Source organism: Triplophysa dalaica, chromosome 9 (assembly GCF_015846415.1).
Source record: "Triplophysa dalaica isolate WHDGS20190420 chromosome 9, ASM1584641v1, whole genome shotgun sequence".
NCBI classification, from domain to species: Eukaryota; Metazoa; Chordata; class Actinopteri; order Cypriniformes; family Nemacheilidae; genus Triplophysa; species Triplophysa dalaica.
In genome coordinates, this window is record NC_079550.1 from 9,920,257 (window position 1) to 9,937,969 (window position 17,713).

The 17,713-nt window shown below is 37.8% G+C and overlaps 2 protein-coding genes across 11 annotated transcripts in view; one reads left to right on the forward strand and one right to left on the reverse strand.

The window, feature by feature from the left end:
- Positions 1-517: 517 nt before the first annotated feature.
- On the forward strand, positions 518-7,508 carry dusp14 (dual specificity phosphatase 14). The gene is made up of 2 exons (XM_056757771.1): positions 518-667; positions 5,841-7,508. Exon 2 carries the CDS (start codon positions 5,959-5,961, stop codon positions 6,598-6,600), a length of 642 nt encoding a protein of 213 aa, XP_056613749.1. The 5' UTR covers positions 518-667; positions 5,841-5,958; the 3' UTR covers positions 6,601-7,508.
- Positions 7,509-8,695: 1,187 nt separating this feature from the next.
- synrg (synergin, gamma) overlaps positions 8,696-17,713 on the reverse strand; it is a 42,175-nt gene continuing 33,157 nt past the window's right edge. For 4 of the 10 annotated variants that reach the window (XM_056756148.1, XM_056756147.1, XM_056756140.1 and 1 more), the window contains 3 exons: positions 16,875-17,023; positions 15,514-15,624; positions 11,962-15,086 (listed from right to left, as the gene is read on the reverse strand). In XM_056756148.1, the coding sequence (XP_056612126.1) occupies positions 14,781-15,086; positions 15,514-15,624; positions 16,875-17,023 (566 nt within the window). In that variant the 3' untranslated portion in view covers positions 11,962-14,780. The other 6 variants (XM_056756142.1, XM_056756141.1, XM_056756149.1 and 3 more) reach the window with 4 other exon arrangements.

The window sequence follows — 17,713 nt, forward strand, 5'->3', positions numbered from 1 at the left end:
CCTCAAATGAAAAGGCTTGCTCTGTGCCTCAGATGATGGAAAGACTATGAGGTTGCCTGGGGTTGGTCCCTGTGTCTTGACCTCAGTAAACCTGTGCTAAAGGGGTGGGATTGTGGAAGCTGTTCGGTAATCATGAAGACATGCTTACATAATAATGATAGAGAATTTCAATGTTGCATTTACAAAAATAAAACATAAATCTGCATGTTTCACATTTCCACTCTAAAATTGAATTTAGATATATTTTTCTCAACCTGACTTGTTTGTGATTTATGGCTATTTTATATGTAGCCTTTAGTATAAATTCACAAACGTATTCTGTATAAGATGAGCTTCAGTTGCACCTCCATCCAGACACTGAGCATGAGGCTTTAAATACCGCGCATGATGTTTGTGTTTCATATTTGTATAGATGCGTGTCGATCGTGATGTGTCAGTGTGTGTCAAAGGGGAGGCGCGTCTGCGCTCTTTCGCCGTATGTTTTCCCCAATAGAACATTTCCTGTTGTCACGCACTATAGAAACGAGCGCACGCATCGCGGAGATGCGCGTGGAGTTGTCCGACTTAAAGGAATAATTCGCTTGATAGCGCTTCGCATTACAAATATATTTTACCGTCTTTCATGACTTGAGAGTACATATATGCCTTCAATGTTCTGAGTGATCAGGTAAGTTACTGTAAGTCTGTTCTTTAGAGCGCCTCAGAAGAACACGAGTATTTTTTGCACTAAATGAAGTCCTCGCTGTCTACGTGTATTGAGTAAATTCAGCTTTTACGATGTCTCGTCTATTCATGTGTTATTTAGTTCAGCGTATTAACACGTGTTTATTATGACGCGTATTCATATGCGAATAAAAGAAAAGAAACGCTCATGTTGCACGAAAAGTGCACGTAACCCAGCGCCGATTTGTTCGTATGATTTTCCTCGATGTTTGCTTTCGCGCGTTCGCAATGGCTCTTCATTTTCCGTCACTTGAGTTTGAACTAGTTATTTTGTTGCCAATCGTGAAGCCAACAGGTTCGTTCTTGTATCCAGTTTTGTAACCGATTGCATTATTGGCAAAAACAGCCTACAATCTTTATTCAACCAACGATAGCAGCACATCGTGTGTGGAACAGGTCGAGGTGCTATGAAACAAATATACAAACAGAGATCTACAGTTCATTTTGCCTGTATTTGCTCAATGATAAGATAACTGGCCATTTTTCCATCAAAGGTGTCACGGATTTTTGGGCATTTAACAAATAGCTGTAGCATCAGACCAAATGTTTCACAGGCTTTCTAAGAAAAATATAAAACAGGTACAGTATGTTGGATTGTTATTATGAAAATGTGTGCAAATTGGTGTTTGGCACAAGTCAATGTTTTTACAAGTCAAGCTGCCAAAAGAGCATGCCTTGGTAGCCTATGATGTATTGTAAGTAATACCAAAATCTCCTGACAGCCTCATCACTTATGCACATTTTAATTTTTTGCATATTTTGAATAAACACATCATTTGACATCATTAAATTGTACATCAAGATTATATAGCTGTCGGTCATCTGTATGGGTATCATCCAAAAACTCTTCAGTTATTATAATTTGCATTTGATCTTTTTCTTAATATCCTGTGAAAACAGGCATATGATGTTGAAGCATCTTTCAATATGTTAATATGTAATCGTTTTTAATCTCACAATTTAATGCTTCCAGTTGGGGACCCACTTGTTGATTCAACATGGGTTGTTTCATTCGGCTATTGACAAGATTAAGATGATAGTGTGAACGCGGCTCAGATTCAGTTTCCTTCTTCCACATTTGGTGTGGAAGAAGGGCTGCCATTTTGGGGCTCGAGTTTCTCAGCAGGTGTCTCTCATTCCCATTAATGCTTGCGGAGTTGGAATCACCCGGGAAGAATTTCCACACACACACGAGAGATACTGCATTCGTGACCTGGAGCACAGTGTCTGTGATATGCGCTGGTGTTGACAGATTCAGAGACACATACTGGATTATAAATCTGTGTGTGTGAGGTTGACATAGCAGCCCATTACTGTCATGCCAAGAATACATGTGTTCACGCCACATGTTGCTCTGTTCCCAGTGGATGAGATATTCATTGAAGATTGATTGATTGCTTCTAATTTACTGGTAATCAACATGCCAGTGCCTTTACATAAACACCCGGAGAGTGCTTTCATAATACACGTTTACTGCAGCATTCAGGAATGAGCTCATCTTTGTATTAGAACTCTCTATCATTTCGCACCATTTTTTGATCAACATTTTTTTGTTGTTTTTTGTTTGTCTGTGAAACACACAAAATAAGGACTTGCAGTCATTCACATGAGTGTATATTCAAACTCTGAAGGAAGATTTGTCGTCATTGACACAGAATACCATTGGTTGTCATGTGTCTTGTAACCCAACCTGAAGTAATCCTTTTTTGTAAATAATAAATTAAGCATTTTTTGTTCTACAGCATTGTGTCCTTGCACAAAATTGGTGATGGTTCTTGTATCATGGCCAGGGGTTCTTTTTTGACACAAGCAAATAGAAAGAAAGGCATGAAATGGTTTGGGCGCAGACACCAGCAATGTGAACAAGGCACAACAGCGTTTTCAGTTCTGTGTACAAAGGGTCATAGGATTTGGGAAGACATGAGGTGAAGTTAATGGTTTCATTTTGCTGCTTCTTACATATATTTCAGTCATAAAATTATACAGCACAAATACTATTTACACATTTTTCACCTTTGATCTCTCTCACTTTCTTCCTACTCCTTTGCTCATCCTTTGTATAAATAGCTCTGTATGGAAAGTGAGTGTCAGCACTGAGGTCTTTGACTCAATTTGGACTTTGGGTTGCTGAGGTGTGTCTCTGTTGTTATATATCCGCCCAGTATTTCAGAACTCCTATGATGTAGTCACCGGGTCACGGCACCACATGGAGACTCACAAAGTTTTGGAAAATGGTCTTTAAAGATGTTTACCAGAAATTATTTTTTGTATTCAGCAAATGTTGCTCTAAGCTTGTATGCTTTGACAGTTTCCAAGGAATATGAAATTCATTTTTGGAAAAAATCTATACACACTCAATAACCTTATAAACTCTATAAATGCATGAATTATTAACATAGAAAAAATGAAAGAAAATGGAAAAACCGTAATCCCCAAAACATAGTCAAAGTGACACTGACTGCCCCTTTGAGTTAACAAGCACAAAAGCTTACAGAAAATGTGTAGAAACCCACAATGCATCCGTGGAATCCCAATGATACAATTTCAGAGTGAAGAATGAGTGACAGCCAGTGAGAGAGAGAGAGACTAAATGTTATTGCGATCAGAGTCTTGATTTGATGGTAAAAAAACAACATTAGCATGGATAAATGCTGGTTCAATGGAGTTAATTATTGTATGTTCCCAGCAGATGTGACCCGCTGTCAGATTCATGTCCCTTGAGCTGTGCACAATGTGTGAGGGCCATGTGGAACAACAAGGAGCCTTATTAATCAAACCACAAATGAGGCATTTTAAAAAAGATTTTCAGGGTGTGTTGTAAATATGAAAACTGCTTCTTTTTTTATGTGCTTGGGTTCGTTGACAATTTATTTTGCTTTAAATGGATAGTTCCCCCAAAAATAATTTGCTCATCCTCATGTGAAACCTGTATGACTTTGTATCTTTTTTTGGTCAATGAGGATAATTGACTTCCATGGTATGGACATTTCTCAAAATATCTCATTTTGTGTTCCACAGAAAGAAGTCATATACAGGGTTTAAATGACATGGGGGTGAATAAATGTTGATTTTTTTTAGTGAACGATGCCTTTAAAGGATAAGGGCATATTTTTAAAAAGCCTTTTAATAGAGACGACATGTGGCCGCCGGAGTAGCAAAACACCACCCTTAAAAGTGCACAACACATGAAAATGGTTGTGGGTTATATAAAATTACTTGAAAATGTCAAGTAGCCTGCTAATGCTTCCAAAATGCCATTCATGACCTGGGGGTTTAACAAGCAAACATATCATTGCGTATGGAGTAAAGTGCAAAGTTAATGGCATAGCGTTAGCTTAAAGCTTTGCTCCAGGACCACATGACTTTATGGTACTGTATGTTCTCAGGTAACGTGGCCCCTAGATACCCCTGTGCATCAGTCTCTGGCGAAATGTGCATCTGGCAATTATCCTGGGTGTCAAGCCATGAATAACAGTCGAATATGGAGCATCTGTTTTTGCAGCCTGTTTTTCATAGCTCACTATATTTTATTGAAGGAAAGCCAGTGTTCTTATGTGTATTGCATGCCTGAGGGCTCCATATCATCCATTCCTCTCGCTACAATCCAGGGGACTCTGACCCTATTTAGCACACCACAAATATCAAACCAAATTCTAAATATGAATTGCATCGGATGTCTGTGTAAACAGCACCTGTGGTTCTCTGGCAGTGTAATCACATCCTACAGCTGGCTGTGTGCTCTATAGCAACATGGGTCTGCCTTCTCTCTACTGTTTTAATCTTCTTGTATTATCAGATCTTTTGAGTAACTTCTGTTTGACCAACATCTAATAGTATAGGAAATTTTCCTTTAAAGGCATAATCATTGGGAAACCGCAACACATTACAATAAGGTAGTATTTGTTAAAATTAGTAAATGCATTAGCTAACATGAACTAAAAATGAGCAATATTTTTCAGCATGTATTAATTTCTATTAATGTTATGTGAATGTATTTGTTCTTTTTAGTTCATGGTGCAATCATTTATTGTAAACAGATAGTATAAAACCTTTTTGTAAAGTTTTAGCGAGAAAAACGAAATTATCTTATTTTGTGATCAGTAAACATTTGTCCACATAAGAAAAGATATACAGACTATTTCTGAGACATGAAATGCAGTAGCTCAGTGGTTAGAGCATGGTACTAGCAACGCCAGGGTCATGGGTTCAATAGGGATTGCACATACTCAGAAACAAATGTTTGGTATAGTAGAATGTAAGTTGCTTTTACGTGCCTGCCAAATGCATAAATGTAAACATATACAGAAAATATGTTATAAGAAGGTATTGCTAACGTTCTCATTTATTTATGACAAGCGTTTCTGAATGTTTTAAATGCTCCACTAACAATGTAAGAATTTTAAACTGTTTTTTTTAAATAAATATTATGTCATTTAATATAACAATAATATTTCTAACATTATCTGAACATTTTTCAAAATGCTCATTTAATACTACTGCAAAATTTTTGATTTGTGATTTTCTTCCTCCTGTTAGCTCGGTAGTTTCCTCGCTGCTGTGGGCCTTTTTCAGATTTGGAAAACTTTGACTAAGCAAGTGAATGTTATTTCCATGTAGACTCAATAAAACCTTTTGACTGAAAAGAAGCTTTTGATTTAAGTTCACCAGATCGAAAAAGTAGCAGATTTTTGTGCAATATGCATGAGACATTCTGTGAACAGACAGTGGGCGGTCCATGGGTGGGCCGTCTGAAACAGAGACTACTCAATCTCTATCTAACCTCCGTCTGAGTATACACACTTGTAAATGTTTAGACGCTGGTAGAACAATAAGTATCCATGTAATGCATAAAGACCTGGTGGACTTTAAAGTTCGCAAGAGGATCATCAATTTAAGAATGTGTTCGGAAGCCTGTGTTTGCATTACTATACTAAAACCCATCTGTCCCAGTTTGTGCCGGCTGTTTATCTGAACCTTCCTCTACGTGAATGGATAACAGCCTGCCATCCATTCCCATGGGACTCTGAATTACCATTACCCAAGTTGCTTCTATGATGTATTGATGTAAGTTGCATTCAGTCAATGCATCTACTTGACTTGCTCTTGGTATCTTCCAGATACGTCCAATGGTCTGTGTGAAATCATCAGTCGCTTTAAGATGACCGAGGAGAACTAAAAGGCATCCTGGCACAACCTCAAGGTTTCTACTTGTCCGTCTCCTGCCTGCGCTCCTCTATGGGTTCCAGAAGTCATGGGTTTTTCCACCATCCTGATCACCATCACCACCATCACCGTAGTTCAGTGGTACCCACCACTGTTCCCCGACTGATGCACGAAACCAGCAGCCTGTTGGGAGGCATCGCCCAGATCACCCCTTCCTTGTTCCTAAGCCGCGGGAATGTGGCGTCAAACCGCAGTCTCCTCCTGTCCAAGGGAATTACCTGTGTGGTGAACGCCACCATCGAGCTGCCCAACTTTAACTGGCCGCACATGGAGTATGTGAAGGTACCGTTGGCAGACATGCCTCATTCTCCAATCGCGCTTTATTTCGACAGCGTGGCAGATAAGATCCACAGCGTGGGCCGCAAAAGGGGAGCTGTGCTGGTGCATTGCGCGGCTGGCGTGAGCCGCTCCGCCTCGCTCTGCTTGGCTTACCTCATGAAGTACCACAGGGTTTCTCTTGCTGAGGCACATGCATGGGTCAAAGCCCGTCGGCCGATTATTCGCCCTAATGGAGGATTCTGGAGGCAGCTCATCGAGTACGAGAGGAAACTGTTTGGAAGGAACTCTGTGAAAATGATCCAGACGCCATACGGGGTCATCCCCGATGTGTACGAGAGGGACCGCAGAAACCTTGCACCTTATTGGGGCTTGTGAAGGATTTAGTTTGAGCGTAGAGGATACAGGAGGAGAATCAACTGGTCCAGCGAACCATCTTTGACCCCGTTGTATTCCGGCCTCTAGAGATGCATGTCCTTTCAGCCAGAGTATCAAGTGAGATGAGTGTTCGTGTCTGTTTTGAAGAGGGAAGACGTCATTGTGAGTCATTTTTGTGAGGTCAGAAGTGAAAGTTCAAAGGTCATTGTTCAAAATGTTGAGATGTTGAATCTCTGAGATTTTAAAGTTTTGGGAACACTTTGGAACTGCCGAGAATCATGAGTTTATGGTTGAGATTTACCCCACGTGAATATTGTGCTTATTGTTCAATTTAGCTGTCGTCTTTGTTGCGAGACAGCAGTTTGCCCTTGATTACTAGTAGCATTTGATCAAAATATATTATTGTATTACGATGTGTATTAAAACTGTGTAGAAATGACAAAGTTACTTTGACAACAGATATAATAGTTTTAAAAGGTATATAAGAGAACCTCAAAACCGTTTAACACTTTGCAACGTTGTAAGTTTAACAGATTTGTAAATAACTTGTGTATATTGGCAGAATTTTATTGAATATAACAAACTTTATCTATAAAGGACAGTGTTGGGCTACAGCAGCGCATAATAGACATTTCAGCATTCTGATAACTTTGAGATGTTTCTTCTTAAGAGACCAACAAATATAACTGTCATATTTTCAATGATTTAGATTTTATATTTTGTCTATTTGCTATTTTCCAATGTTTTTTTATTTTTTTAATTAAGATGTTTCTTTCAGAAAAGACTTCATTCAGTCATGTTAACCAGTTCTGTCACAGGCATTTTACTAATTCACGTAAATATCTACACTAACAAAAGTGTCCAATTTGATTAGTGTGTTCAAATTAATAAAAGATGAAATATTTTAATATTGTAGTCCTTGCTTTTTTATAGCTCGATGTGACTTGTATACATCCAAAAAAACAAATCATTAATGGACAAAATGTCAAAAGTTTATTTTTTTCCCTGCATTAGTAAAATAAAATGGGTATAAATTATAATCTTTGAAAAAACAGTCAACAGGGTTGACTTTAAAGTGACAGTTCAACCCAAAATGAACATTCTGTAATAATTTACAAAGGAAGATATTTGGAAGAATGTAAGTAACAGATCTCACCCCCCATTTACTAAAGGAGTCAATCGGGGATGAGATCTGTTTGGTTACTGACATTCTTCAAAATATCTTCCTTTGTGTTTAGCAGAACAAAAATATTGATACAGGCCTGAAACAATCCGAGGGTGAATAAATGATAGAAAGTTTTGGGTGAACCAGCCCTTTAAAGGGGGTAACTGATTGTGTGACTGTTGACTTTATTCTTTATCGCACAGACAGGGACTCAAAAGCTTGATGTTCTCTGTATAACAATTTTACACATTCAAACTCCTGTATCCTTGGTAACCATCACCAGGGTAATGTTGCTGTGAGGAGCGGATATTAGCACGGAGTCATTGTGAGGTAAGAAACCAAACAACAGAACCACAGGGTTTATAATAATGTGGGGTAATCACATAAATGTATCATGGGAAAAAATACTCCAGCGTTGAATGTGAACTGGTAGGGAATAAGAATAACATCTTAACCACCATTAAAGGAACAGTTACCCTTAACACCTGTATAATTTATATATGAATCCTTTTGTGCAAGTTAACCAATCCACTCTCACCACAATCACTATGGTTTAACTATACTGTACCACATTTTTTTTGTTTTTGTAGTAAAACCATAGAAACCACACATCTACCTTTCTACTTAAAACAGGTGTTATTAAAAAAAAAACTCATGTGGATTTATAAAACCATGACACCAAATGACAAATTATTATTTTTGGGTGAACCATCCCTTTAAGTAATCAATATGCTAAGATATAGTTGAATCTTTTATCTAGCTTTCATATTAGCAATGTAACAGCATTGTGTAAAACCTATCACCACTGAAAAGAAATGAGGGTTTAGAGTTGCTCTTCCATAACCAAGAATTCTTTCTGCTTTGCGAATGCTTTATGATGCCCCAGGTTTACAAAGTCATTTAAAAGGAACATCACATTAAATCGCAAACTCTACATATCACTAAGAGCTCATAGGCTTGATGTTTAATAAGATTTTCAGAAATAGCTTGAAATACAAACATTCATGTCGCTTTCACAAGTGAAAGTGATGTTCCAGTTCAATAATAACAATACCGTGGCCATAAAATGAAGAAATAATAGCAATGAATCCTCATAGAACATTGACATGAGCTTCTGGAAAAACAAATACGGTCCAATTTCTGGTTACATTGACAGTTAATGAAAAGCCAATTGCCGAATGTGAATTTATGCAATATCTCCTTGATTTTTATTATGCATTAAAGTCGTTTTGTTCACAGATTTTATTTTACAAAAACACAAGTCTGCTATTAATAGCACATGCAGAACAACTCAACTGTATTTACTTTATATAGTAGATAAACCAACAGCAATAAATCAAATCCAACCAGGCACAATCAAAATGACAGATATCAGATCAGAAAGATGATAAGGTAGAGACAAAGACATATTTCACTTCATATACAGTTTTTAAATTATTCTTCAGTAGTATACAATATATTAGACCTTCCTACAGAAAATGGCAGATCTAGAAGGTTTTTTCTAGACGTCCCAAATTCAAGTGGCAAGAGCTGTACCGCTTCAAGACAGTAAGCGATAAACAGTTAAAGTGACAGGACTTTCAATGACTCCCACAATCGTTCAGACTGTGCCTCAAGGTTAAGCTCTGGGACAGGTTCTGTTGCTCCCCTATAGCAGCAGGGCTCTAGAGCAGGTCAGGCAAAATCAACCCCGGTGGTTTGGGCTCCACGCAGTTAATCCAGAAATTAGCACAGCTGGCATGATACTGGTGACCTCCGTACATGAGCTTGAAGTTGTCCGTCTCCGAGTTGAAGGCCTGCCAAGGATTTGTACAACACAAGATGAAAAAAAACATAAAAAGGTAAAATCTCACTTAACTGCTGGTACGAGCATGCTGAGGTTATGGAACTGCAAGAACAACAGCAAGGGAATTTTTTCACTGAGAAAAAAAGTAAACTTACAATGAGAAAATATGGGATTGCATTGAGAATTTGGCCATATATTAAAATGTTTTATGGGAACTGCAAATGCAGCTATGACCTACATTTGTCGACTAACTCAACATGCACAGCAGAATAATGTCTCTCTTAAAACAAGTTGAACAGGTATTTAGTTGACTTCAGTGAGCCATACAGTCACTCCATAAATCAGACAAGAGCTCAATAAAACACTGACATCATTTGTATGATCAATAGAGGAAGAAGAAGTGTGCAATCGTCCCACATTGTGTCTATATATAGAGAAGTCAAACAAGAACCCAGTGAACCCAATATATTGACTTCACTGCGTGCACGCATGCTTTCATTCGAAAGACTCAGCTGGAGTCCTGCATTTGTGATCGGGCGATGATGATATGGATGTTAAGAGGCATGAGGCCTCTTTGCGAATGAGGAGCTAATGCTCGAAGGAGAATGAGTCATGTAGTGAATCACATCCTCCCACGCTGATACTATGAACGCATAGTATTATGCTGATGCTCACGCATGAACACAAGATTTAAAAAAAATACTTGAAAAGCAATCTTTGTGCCAATTAATTTATTTATTGTATTTCTTTACCCAAAATATTGCATTGATACTTAACAAATGTCAAACATCAGTGCAGGGTTCTTAAGAACTATTAGATACGAGAAATTTGATATTATTCAAGTAATATGCTTTAGAGTTTGTGCGTTACTGTAGTATTTAGTATTAAACAGATTAAACAATTCATCCGACGATTAATAAGAAGTAAAAAAATAACGGGGGTATCTGGCACACTATTACATGTCACCAAGAGTGTGCATTATGCATACATGACACTCTATCTTGTATCACACTGGCTTATTTCGCAATAACAGCAGGCTGCTTGTACATTATCCCACTTATTACACTGGTACTTGCCACATGAGGAAAAACCGGACACGAAATGTGAATCAGAAATATTTTATTAGCTTATTTTTGAATGCAGACCTTAAGCGAGAAACGACATTTAAATGTCACGGACAGGCAATTTAGTTTAATAATTTGTTAATATAATGTCATATACGTAATTAAAAGACAATTTTATATTTAATTTGTCCAAAAAACTGTCAAAATGATTTGCTGCATCAGGGTTACCATGTGTTATTAGTTTTGAAGGGTTGTTATAATGTACAGATAGCCGGTTGTTATCGCGAGAATAAATTTGAACAGTGTAGTCGGGACCTGACACGAATTACACAGCTTATTACAGGACTTCTTCACTCAAAAGTAAGTTATTGAACATTAAATATTGATTTGCAATATCTTATTAGTTCATTTTTCAAGAACGCAGAGGGTTTACTGCAATAACACTTTACTTACGGTTTTAAGGTAAGACAATGACGTTCAAATGCCTAATAAGTAGTTTATAAGTAATTAATTATTACAAATGTAATTTCTAACTAAAATATAATGCATTCATTTCTCTTTAAAAATATCTACTTTTCATTGTTTTCTTAAAGTTCCAGTGAACCGGACATAGTGATCTTCCTTAATTCAGTATTTGTAAAATTGAGTGTTTCAGAGTGAAACAGAATATTGACTATAAAATAGAGGGTTTGTATTTTCAATGCAATTGGATGGAAACCAGAAAATTGTTTGGAACTTGTATTGTGAAATAAAACTGGCTGCTGACAGCTGGGGTTAAAGGATATTTAGATCATTGAATTACCACAAAATCACCAAGACTTTAAATTTGTGAAATATTTAAGTTTACCAATAGCTAGTTAGCAAACCCTACATTCTGATCTGTCCCACTGTCTGCCTGTCTCTCACATAGGTCTGGTCTCACTTTCTGTCTGCCATCCACTTCATGCAGCTGTGTGAAGATCCTGTGCAATTAGCACATGCAGACATGTAAACAATACTGTGTGATGATCCTGTGGAGAATGTGTGTGTGTGTGTGATGAACGTGACGCTGCAGTAGAAACACCTCTGGATCTCTCGAGGAGTCTGCTGCAGTGGTAACAGGTGGCTCACAGCCGCTGTAAAGGTCAGACTAATTCAACTGACCTTGTTTAGCTGGTGGAAAGGTTAATTACTATCTGATTGAAACACAGTGTGCATCGACTGACACAACTTGTTGTGACAGAATCTAAAGCGCTTTAAGGCCTGCGGGGGGACACTGTAAACTACAATTCTAGCTAAGTGAAGACAGACACAGTGTAATATTTACCCTTAATTTGGAGCGATTGTCTTTTGTCAGTGCCTGTAAATAGCATAAACAGCATTAGCATTAGATAGGAAATAAGGTTTATATGAGAGTTAAACTATCAGCACCAGAGACCCAGCGGTGAAAGAGCCGTCCATTTAGATGCGCAAGCCTTTGCAAAACACTACAGGAAGGGGCAACTTAGAAAATTAAAACAGTAACATGCATTTAACTATAGTTCCCACAATATCAAAGAAAGTTTTGTAGCATATTTTTTCACACCAAACATGACGTGACGCCTATTAGATAGGTGGCGCCAAAGATAATTGATATGCCACTTACATTACTGTGATTGCAAGAAATGCAACGCTTAATACGGCGGCTCTAGCGAAAGAAGTCTATCCTTACAATTAAAAAGCCAATCGTCTGTCGACTGGGATTCTCATTGTGAAAGACTGACAGCATGGCATGACATTAAAAATGTGATAAAAATCTATGTTAAGACATAAAAATATTTGTTTAACTTTCCTAAATATACATACAAATATTACTGTTGTATTGCTTAAAAGTGAGCATGAAGCTTTTGCCAATTTGTAAATGATTAAATAACATCGAAGTGAACTGGAAAATATAAGCTTTGGAAAAAAGTGAAGTGGCTGAACACGCAAATAGCTGGTGTAAATAGCTTCATAGAGATATATTGTTTCCTTTCAAAAGTATCATCTAGCCACTTATTTGTGTTGATTCATAATGGCGGTAGGATCTAAAGAGTTGTATTAGGACCAAGACAATGCATTTAAATATATTCACCTTATTATGTTTTCATTAGGGATCCCAAAACATTTCTTTGACCATTTTTTAATCCAGTGGGCTGACAAAACACTAACATTTAATTAACATTAAAACTTTTTGGATTTTTTTTATATTGTTCACTAGACCCATCCAAGGCCATTTTCATGACATGGTGAATATATTTACACAGGAAAAAAAGAAGAGACCATTCCAAATTTACATCGAATCAGCATTTCTAGATGTATTTTGGTCATTCCAGTCCAGTGTCTGTTGAATTTCAACAAAATCAAACTTCAGTTGAAACAAAGTCATCCAACAACAACGTGAAAGGCTCACAGCACTACAAGACACATGAAAGCTGTGATAAAAATCAAGATTATGATTTCTTTACTTTTCCTAAATAAATGTACAAATGTTACTGTTGTATTGCTTAAAAGTGAATATGAACTTGTTTTCTTTGAGCTATTTTCATTTTATGTAAATGAATGCAAATAGAAAATTCATTCAATCATTTTGAAATGGTCTCTTAATTTTTTCCGTGGCTGTACATACATGTAATAGAAACTATGACAAAGAGTTGTTAATACACTGTTGCCCATTCCTGTAGACAAATTCTATTAGCAGGCGCAAATGGATCCCGTCCCTCCTTTGCACAGACAGAACCCAAATGTTAACCCAAGGTCAGCCATACCAACCATCCTCATCCAGCTGTAGCCCAACACACATACCCCAGCCGCAGACAGCATCAAACACCCTCATCCCTTCACAAGCTTTAAAAGCATCTCACCATTTCTGCTCCACCTTAAAAGTGTGTCTTTAAAACGCTGATTTCATTACCCACCCCCGACAGCGATTCTGTCCACCAATCCCCCGAAACGTAATTAAAAACGCGGGATATTAATCGAATGTCAGGAGCAGACGGAGCGACTCTATTAACTTAAGCTGGATGTGTGGTAGATCTGTTAGCACCTGTGATTTTGGTTGCCGAGACTGATGGCTGAGCCGCATCTGCTCCTCAGACATCAATCCCATGATTCCTTGCTGCAAGAGCCCTTCCTTTTCTTATTCTATCTAGAGTGCTACGAGCAATGTTTACCCCTCTCTTACATCAGAAAACCTCGAACATGGCATTAATGTTGGAGAGGTTTAAGAAGGAGAATTCTTAAAGAGTACATAACATGAGATCATGAAATTGACATTTCATGCTGTGTAATGTTGCCATGTTTGAAAGTAAGCAGTCTTGCCAAGTTGTAAATCCGAAGGTAAATGAATAAAGTGATTGGCTTGGAAAAAAGGGGAATCTACTCCGAATCATGCATACGAGTCGTCCCTAGTCCGATTCGCGAACCGCCGCGGATGTCATCACTACAAATAGCCTTGACTGCCCGCGAAAACTTCACTCTTCTCCCTCAAACACTGTAGCTCGTGAGCCTCATTCGCTGTAGACCAATCACAGCAGACTAGACCATCTGACCAATCACATCATACTAGGCAAGCAGTAAGGAGTTGATTAGACGGATGAATAGCGGAACGAATCATTTGAGAGTCAGTCAAGAAGTAAGGTAAGAATAACTACCTACGGTGTGCGTTATGACACCTTCTATATACATAAACTTAATGTTGGACACTATATAAACCAAAGTAGACCTTAAAAATCCCTAGTTATGTACCCTTTAATAAAATGATTTGTGATCGTATGTTTGGTGGACGATTGTTCACCCAAAACAGTTCACCCATAAATGAAAATTCTCTCATCATTTATTCACTCTCATGTTGTTTTTAACTATTACCAATCCTTCAGCACCAGAGTAGCAAAAACATTATTTCCATAAAACAGTCTGTGTAGATTTACTTTTGCCTCTTAATTTTATTTTTTTATTTTGTTTTGTTTAAAGCCACATGATGGTGAGAAAATGATAATAGAATTTTTATTCTTGGTGAACTATTGCTTTGATGTATGATTTTCTTGCCCCATCCCATTTGTTGATTTGTTCTCAGACCCCATGAGGTACCAAAATGACATAGCCTTCACCTATTCGCCATGTTTGGGTACAAGTGTCTACACAGTTAAATAGACATCATACCTACGTCTCAATCTAAGGAAACTCTTAAAAAAATAAAACCAGGAGCTAAAAGCGTATAACCGAATTCACCAACTAAAGCCACATAAATAAAGATTCTGTAAATTCTGATGTAGGAGTCAAATCGACCCTGTGAGTGCTGACTGTTTTTGGCAGTCTGAAAAGGGACGAGTGGCGAGAGGTGAGTTTTGGTCATTTTGGCAGCACAACAGGGATGCGTTTGCCTTCCTGACACCCGCAACATGGTGCAAATTGGAGTTTTGAGGCAGTATCCTACTCTTTTAAACAGGCGTCCAAATGTGTTCTCGTCTTTCTTCTGTAAAATGGTGAAAATCATAGAAATAGCAGTCAGGAGGGATGTTGGCAAGGGAGTTTAAAGGAACAGTTCTCCCAAAAATGAAAATTCTGTCGTTATTTACTCAACCTCAAGTTGTTCCAAATCTTTATACATTTCGTTGTTCTGATGAACACAGATCAAGAATGTTTGTAATTAAACAGTTCTGGAGCAACATCGACTTCCATAGTAGGAAAAACTGTTTAGTTTCCCACATTCTTGAAAATATCGAAAATGTATACAGATTTGAAACAATTTGAGGTTGAGTATATAACAAAATAATTTGTTTAGGGGTGAACTGTCCCTTTAACACAAGAACATCTGTGAGGTGCACGCTAATTATAAAAACAATGCGGGGCAAAATTAATATGCAAGACGTGTGCTGCACCAATGTTATGCGGATACAGACCTTGCTGCGAGAGTCCACATTAAGCAGACACACACCGCACGCCAGCTCCTTCGCATTCTTCATGCCGTGCCTCAGTATACAGGAGGAGAAGTCCAGTGAGTTCTCATCGGGCTAGAAACACACAAACACACACAAACATCAAAAACCCACCAGCTGTCAGTCAAACCTCCGATCGCACGTGCCACTCAACCAACCCGCCAACTTCACAGCTGTTGATTGGTCCTGACGATCGATACATTGGTCCAAACAAGCAGGATCAGAGGCAAGAAAAACTCTCTGCTCTCCTGCCACATTCCTTTTCATTTCCCTCCAGAGCGCTTGCGCAACTAATTTTATCGCAATTATTATTATCAGCTGGTACTGATGTTCCCTGGGAAGACTAAGATCTAGCTCTAGAGAATCACACCACAGTTTAACTCCATAGATTAAAGCACATGTAAAGCCCAAATAAGGCTGACTCATTCTCTTCTGCGGGAGAAACAATGTTCAGAAGGTCCTGAAATGTGCATACTGTAGATGTTTCTATAGGAGATAATTGGAAGTTTACATTGTTTGAATAAAATGAAAGGGCCCTATATTAACCATCTAAGCGCATTGGTCTAAAGCGCATGGCGCAAGTGCACTCAGGGTGTAAGAGTCCAAACTCTCTATTTGTCTCCAAGACATTATTTTATAATAACATAATCTACATCTATTTTTCATCTGCTAGCTAGTTGTTAACAATATTACAATGTTATTTCTTAAAAGAACAGTTCACCTATATATCAAATTCCCATCATTCACTTGATCACAAATCATTTTATGATAAAATCATGTCATGATATCTTCCTTGGTCTAAAAATGGTAAAGCCTCACAGAGCACATACATCTATCATTAAAGTAACCCAAATGGATCCAGAATGCCTTTTGAAACAAAACAACTAATATTTTTATATTTATGATACCAAAATGGCTTGTATCTACGTAAAACATAGAGAGCAGAGCAATCAATTAAATTATAACTATAACGTTGATAACTTTGAATCTCAGTATTTCTTGTGTGTCAAAAGACAGACGGTACGAGTCAAGAGTATATAAACTCAAACTATTAACATATTTTCCTTTAATGATGGATGTGTTTACTTTCCACATCTTTGCAATTCTGAGCCTCATCTAAGAAGATAACATGACAGCATTTTAGTTAAATGCAGTTAAAATTACAATATAAATACCATCAAACAATGTGTGTTCAACTTAATAAAGGAAGTCATATACATCTGGGATGGCAAGATAATGAGTAAATAATTACATTTTTTAAATATTTGGGTGAACTATTATTTAGGAGAAGTTATTATACAGGGTTACAGTTAGAGGTCACTCACAGTAAGGTTTGCTAGTGACATGAAGCCCATCAGGTTGTTCCACACACGGCTGATGTCTTTAAGCAGCTCCTGCAGTTTCTCAGAACAAACGGCCGTGGCTTTGATACCCAGCTCAACTCGCTTGGTCACACGATACACTTCCACCACACCTGTCACAGCCGAAAAAATAACTTCAGCCATAAATAAACCTTTCCCAACACATGGAGGAGTCATCGTCATGGCAATCAAAACCACGAGTGTGGATGAAAATGAAGAGACAATGTTTTGTGAATGCTACGGCATGACAAATTATCACCGGAGGCTATTCATCCTGGCAGCAACCTTTGAATGGGAAAATGAAAAGATGTTCCTTCTGCATGTGAAAAAAACAAAAGAACTGAGTGAATTGGAGCAATAGCCAGCGGTGCTGTTCCTGCAATTCCCTTGAACTGAATGTAATTTTAAGTTGAAGGGCTCGGAATAGTAGCTCTACTTTGAAGCACAAACCTGCCCAGGTCAGACCCACAATGCACTGCAGGCTCCATTTGGGTTGGATCGATAGGAAAAATTGATGATACAATGATGCCCCAGGCAATAAATAAATAGCAGCTGTTGAGATGACAACAGGCATGTTAACATATTTATTTAATCAAAGTCAATAAATGGAGATTCGTTTTCATCTTATGTTATGACAGGGTGAAAGATGATATGAAAGTAGGAGGTTGCAGAGGCAGGGTTCAAGTGAGGACATGAACAAAAATAATAGCTATATCCTGCACCGAAATAAATGTATTGCATCATTTTAAAGCGCTCAAGCAAACAATACATATAATTAGTATTTTATTTTATATAATAATATT

Excerpts from the sequence above, each read along its gene's own strand:
- dusp14 (XM_056757771.1), top strand. The coding sequence starts at position 5,959 with ATGGGTTCCAGAAGTCATGGGTTTTTCCACCATCCTGATCACCATCAC.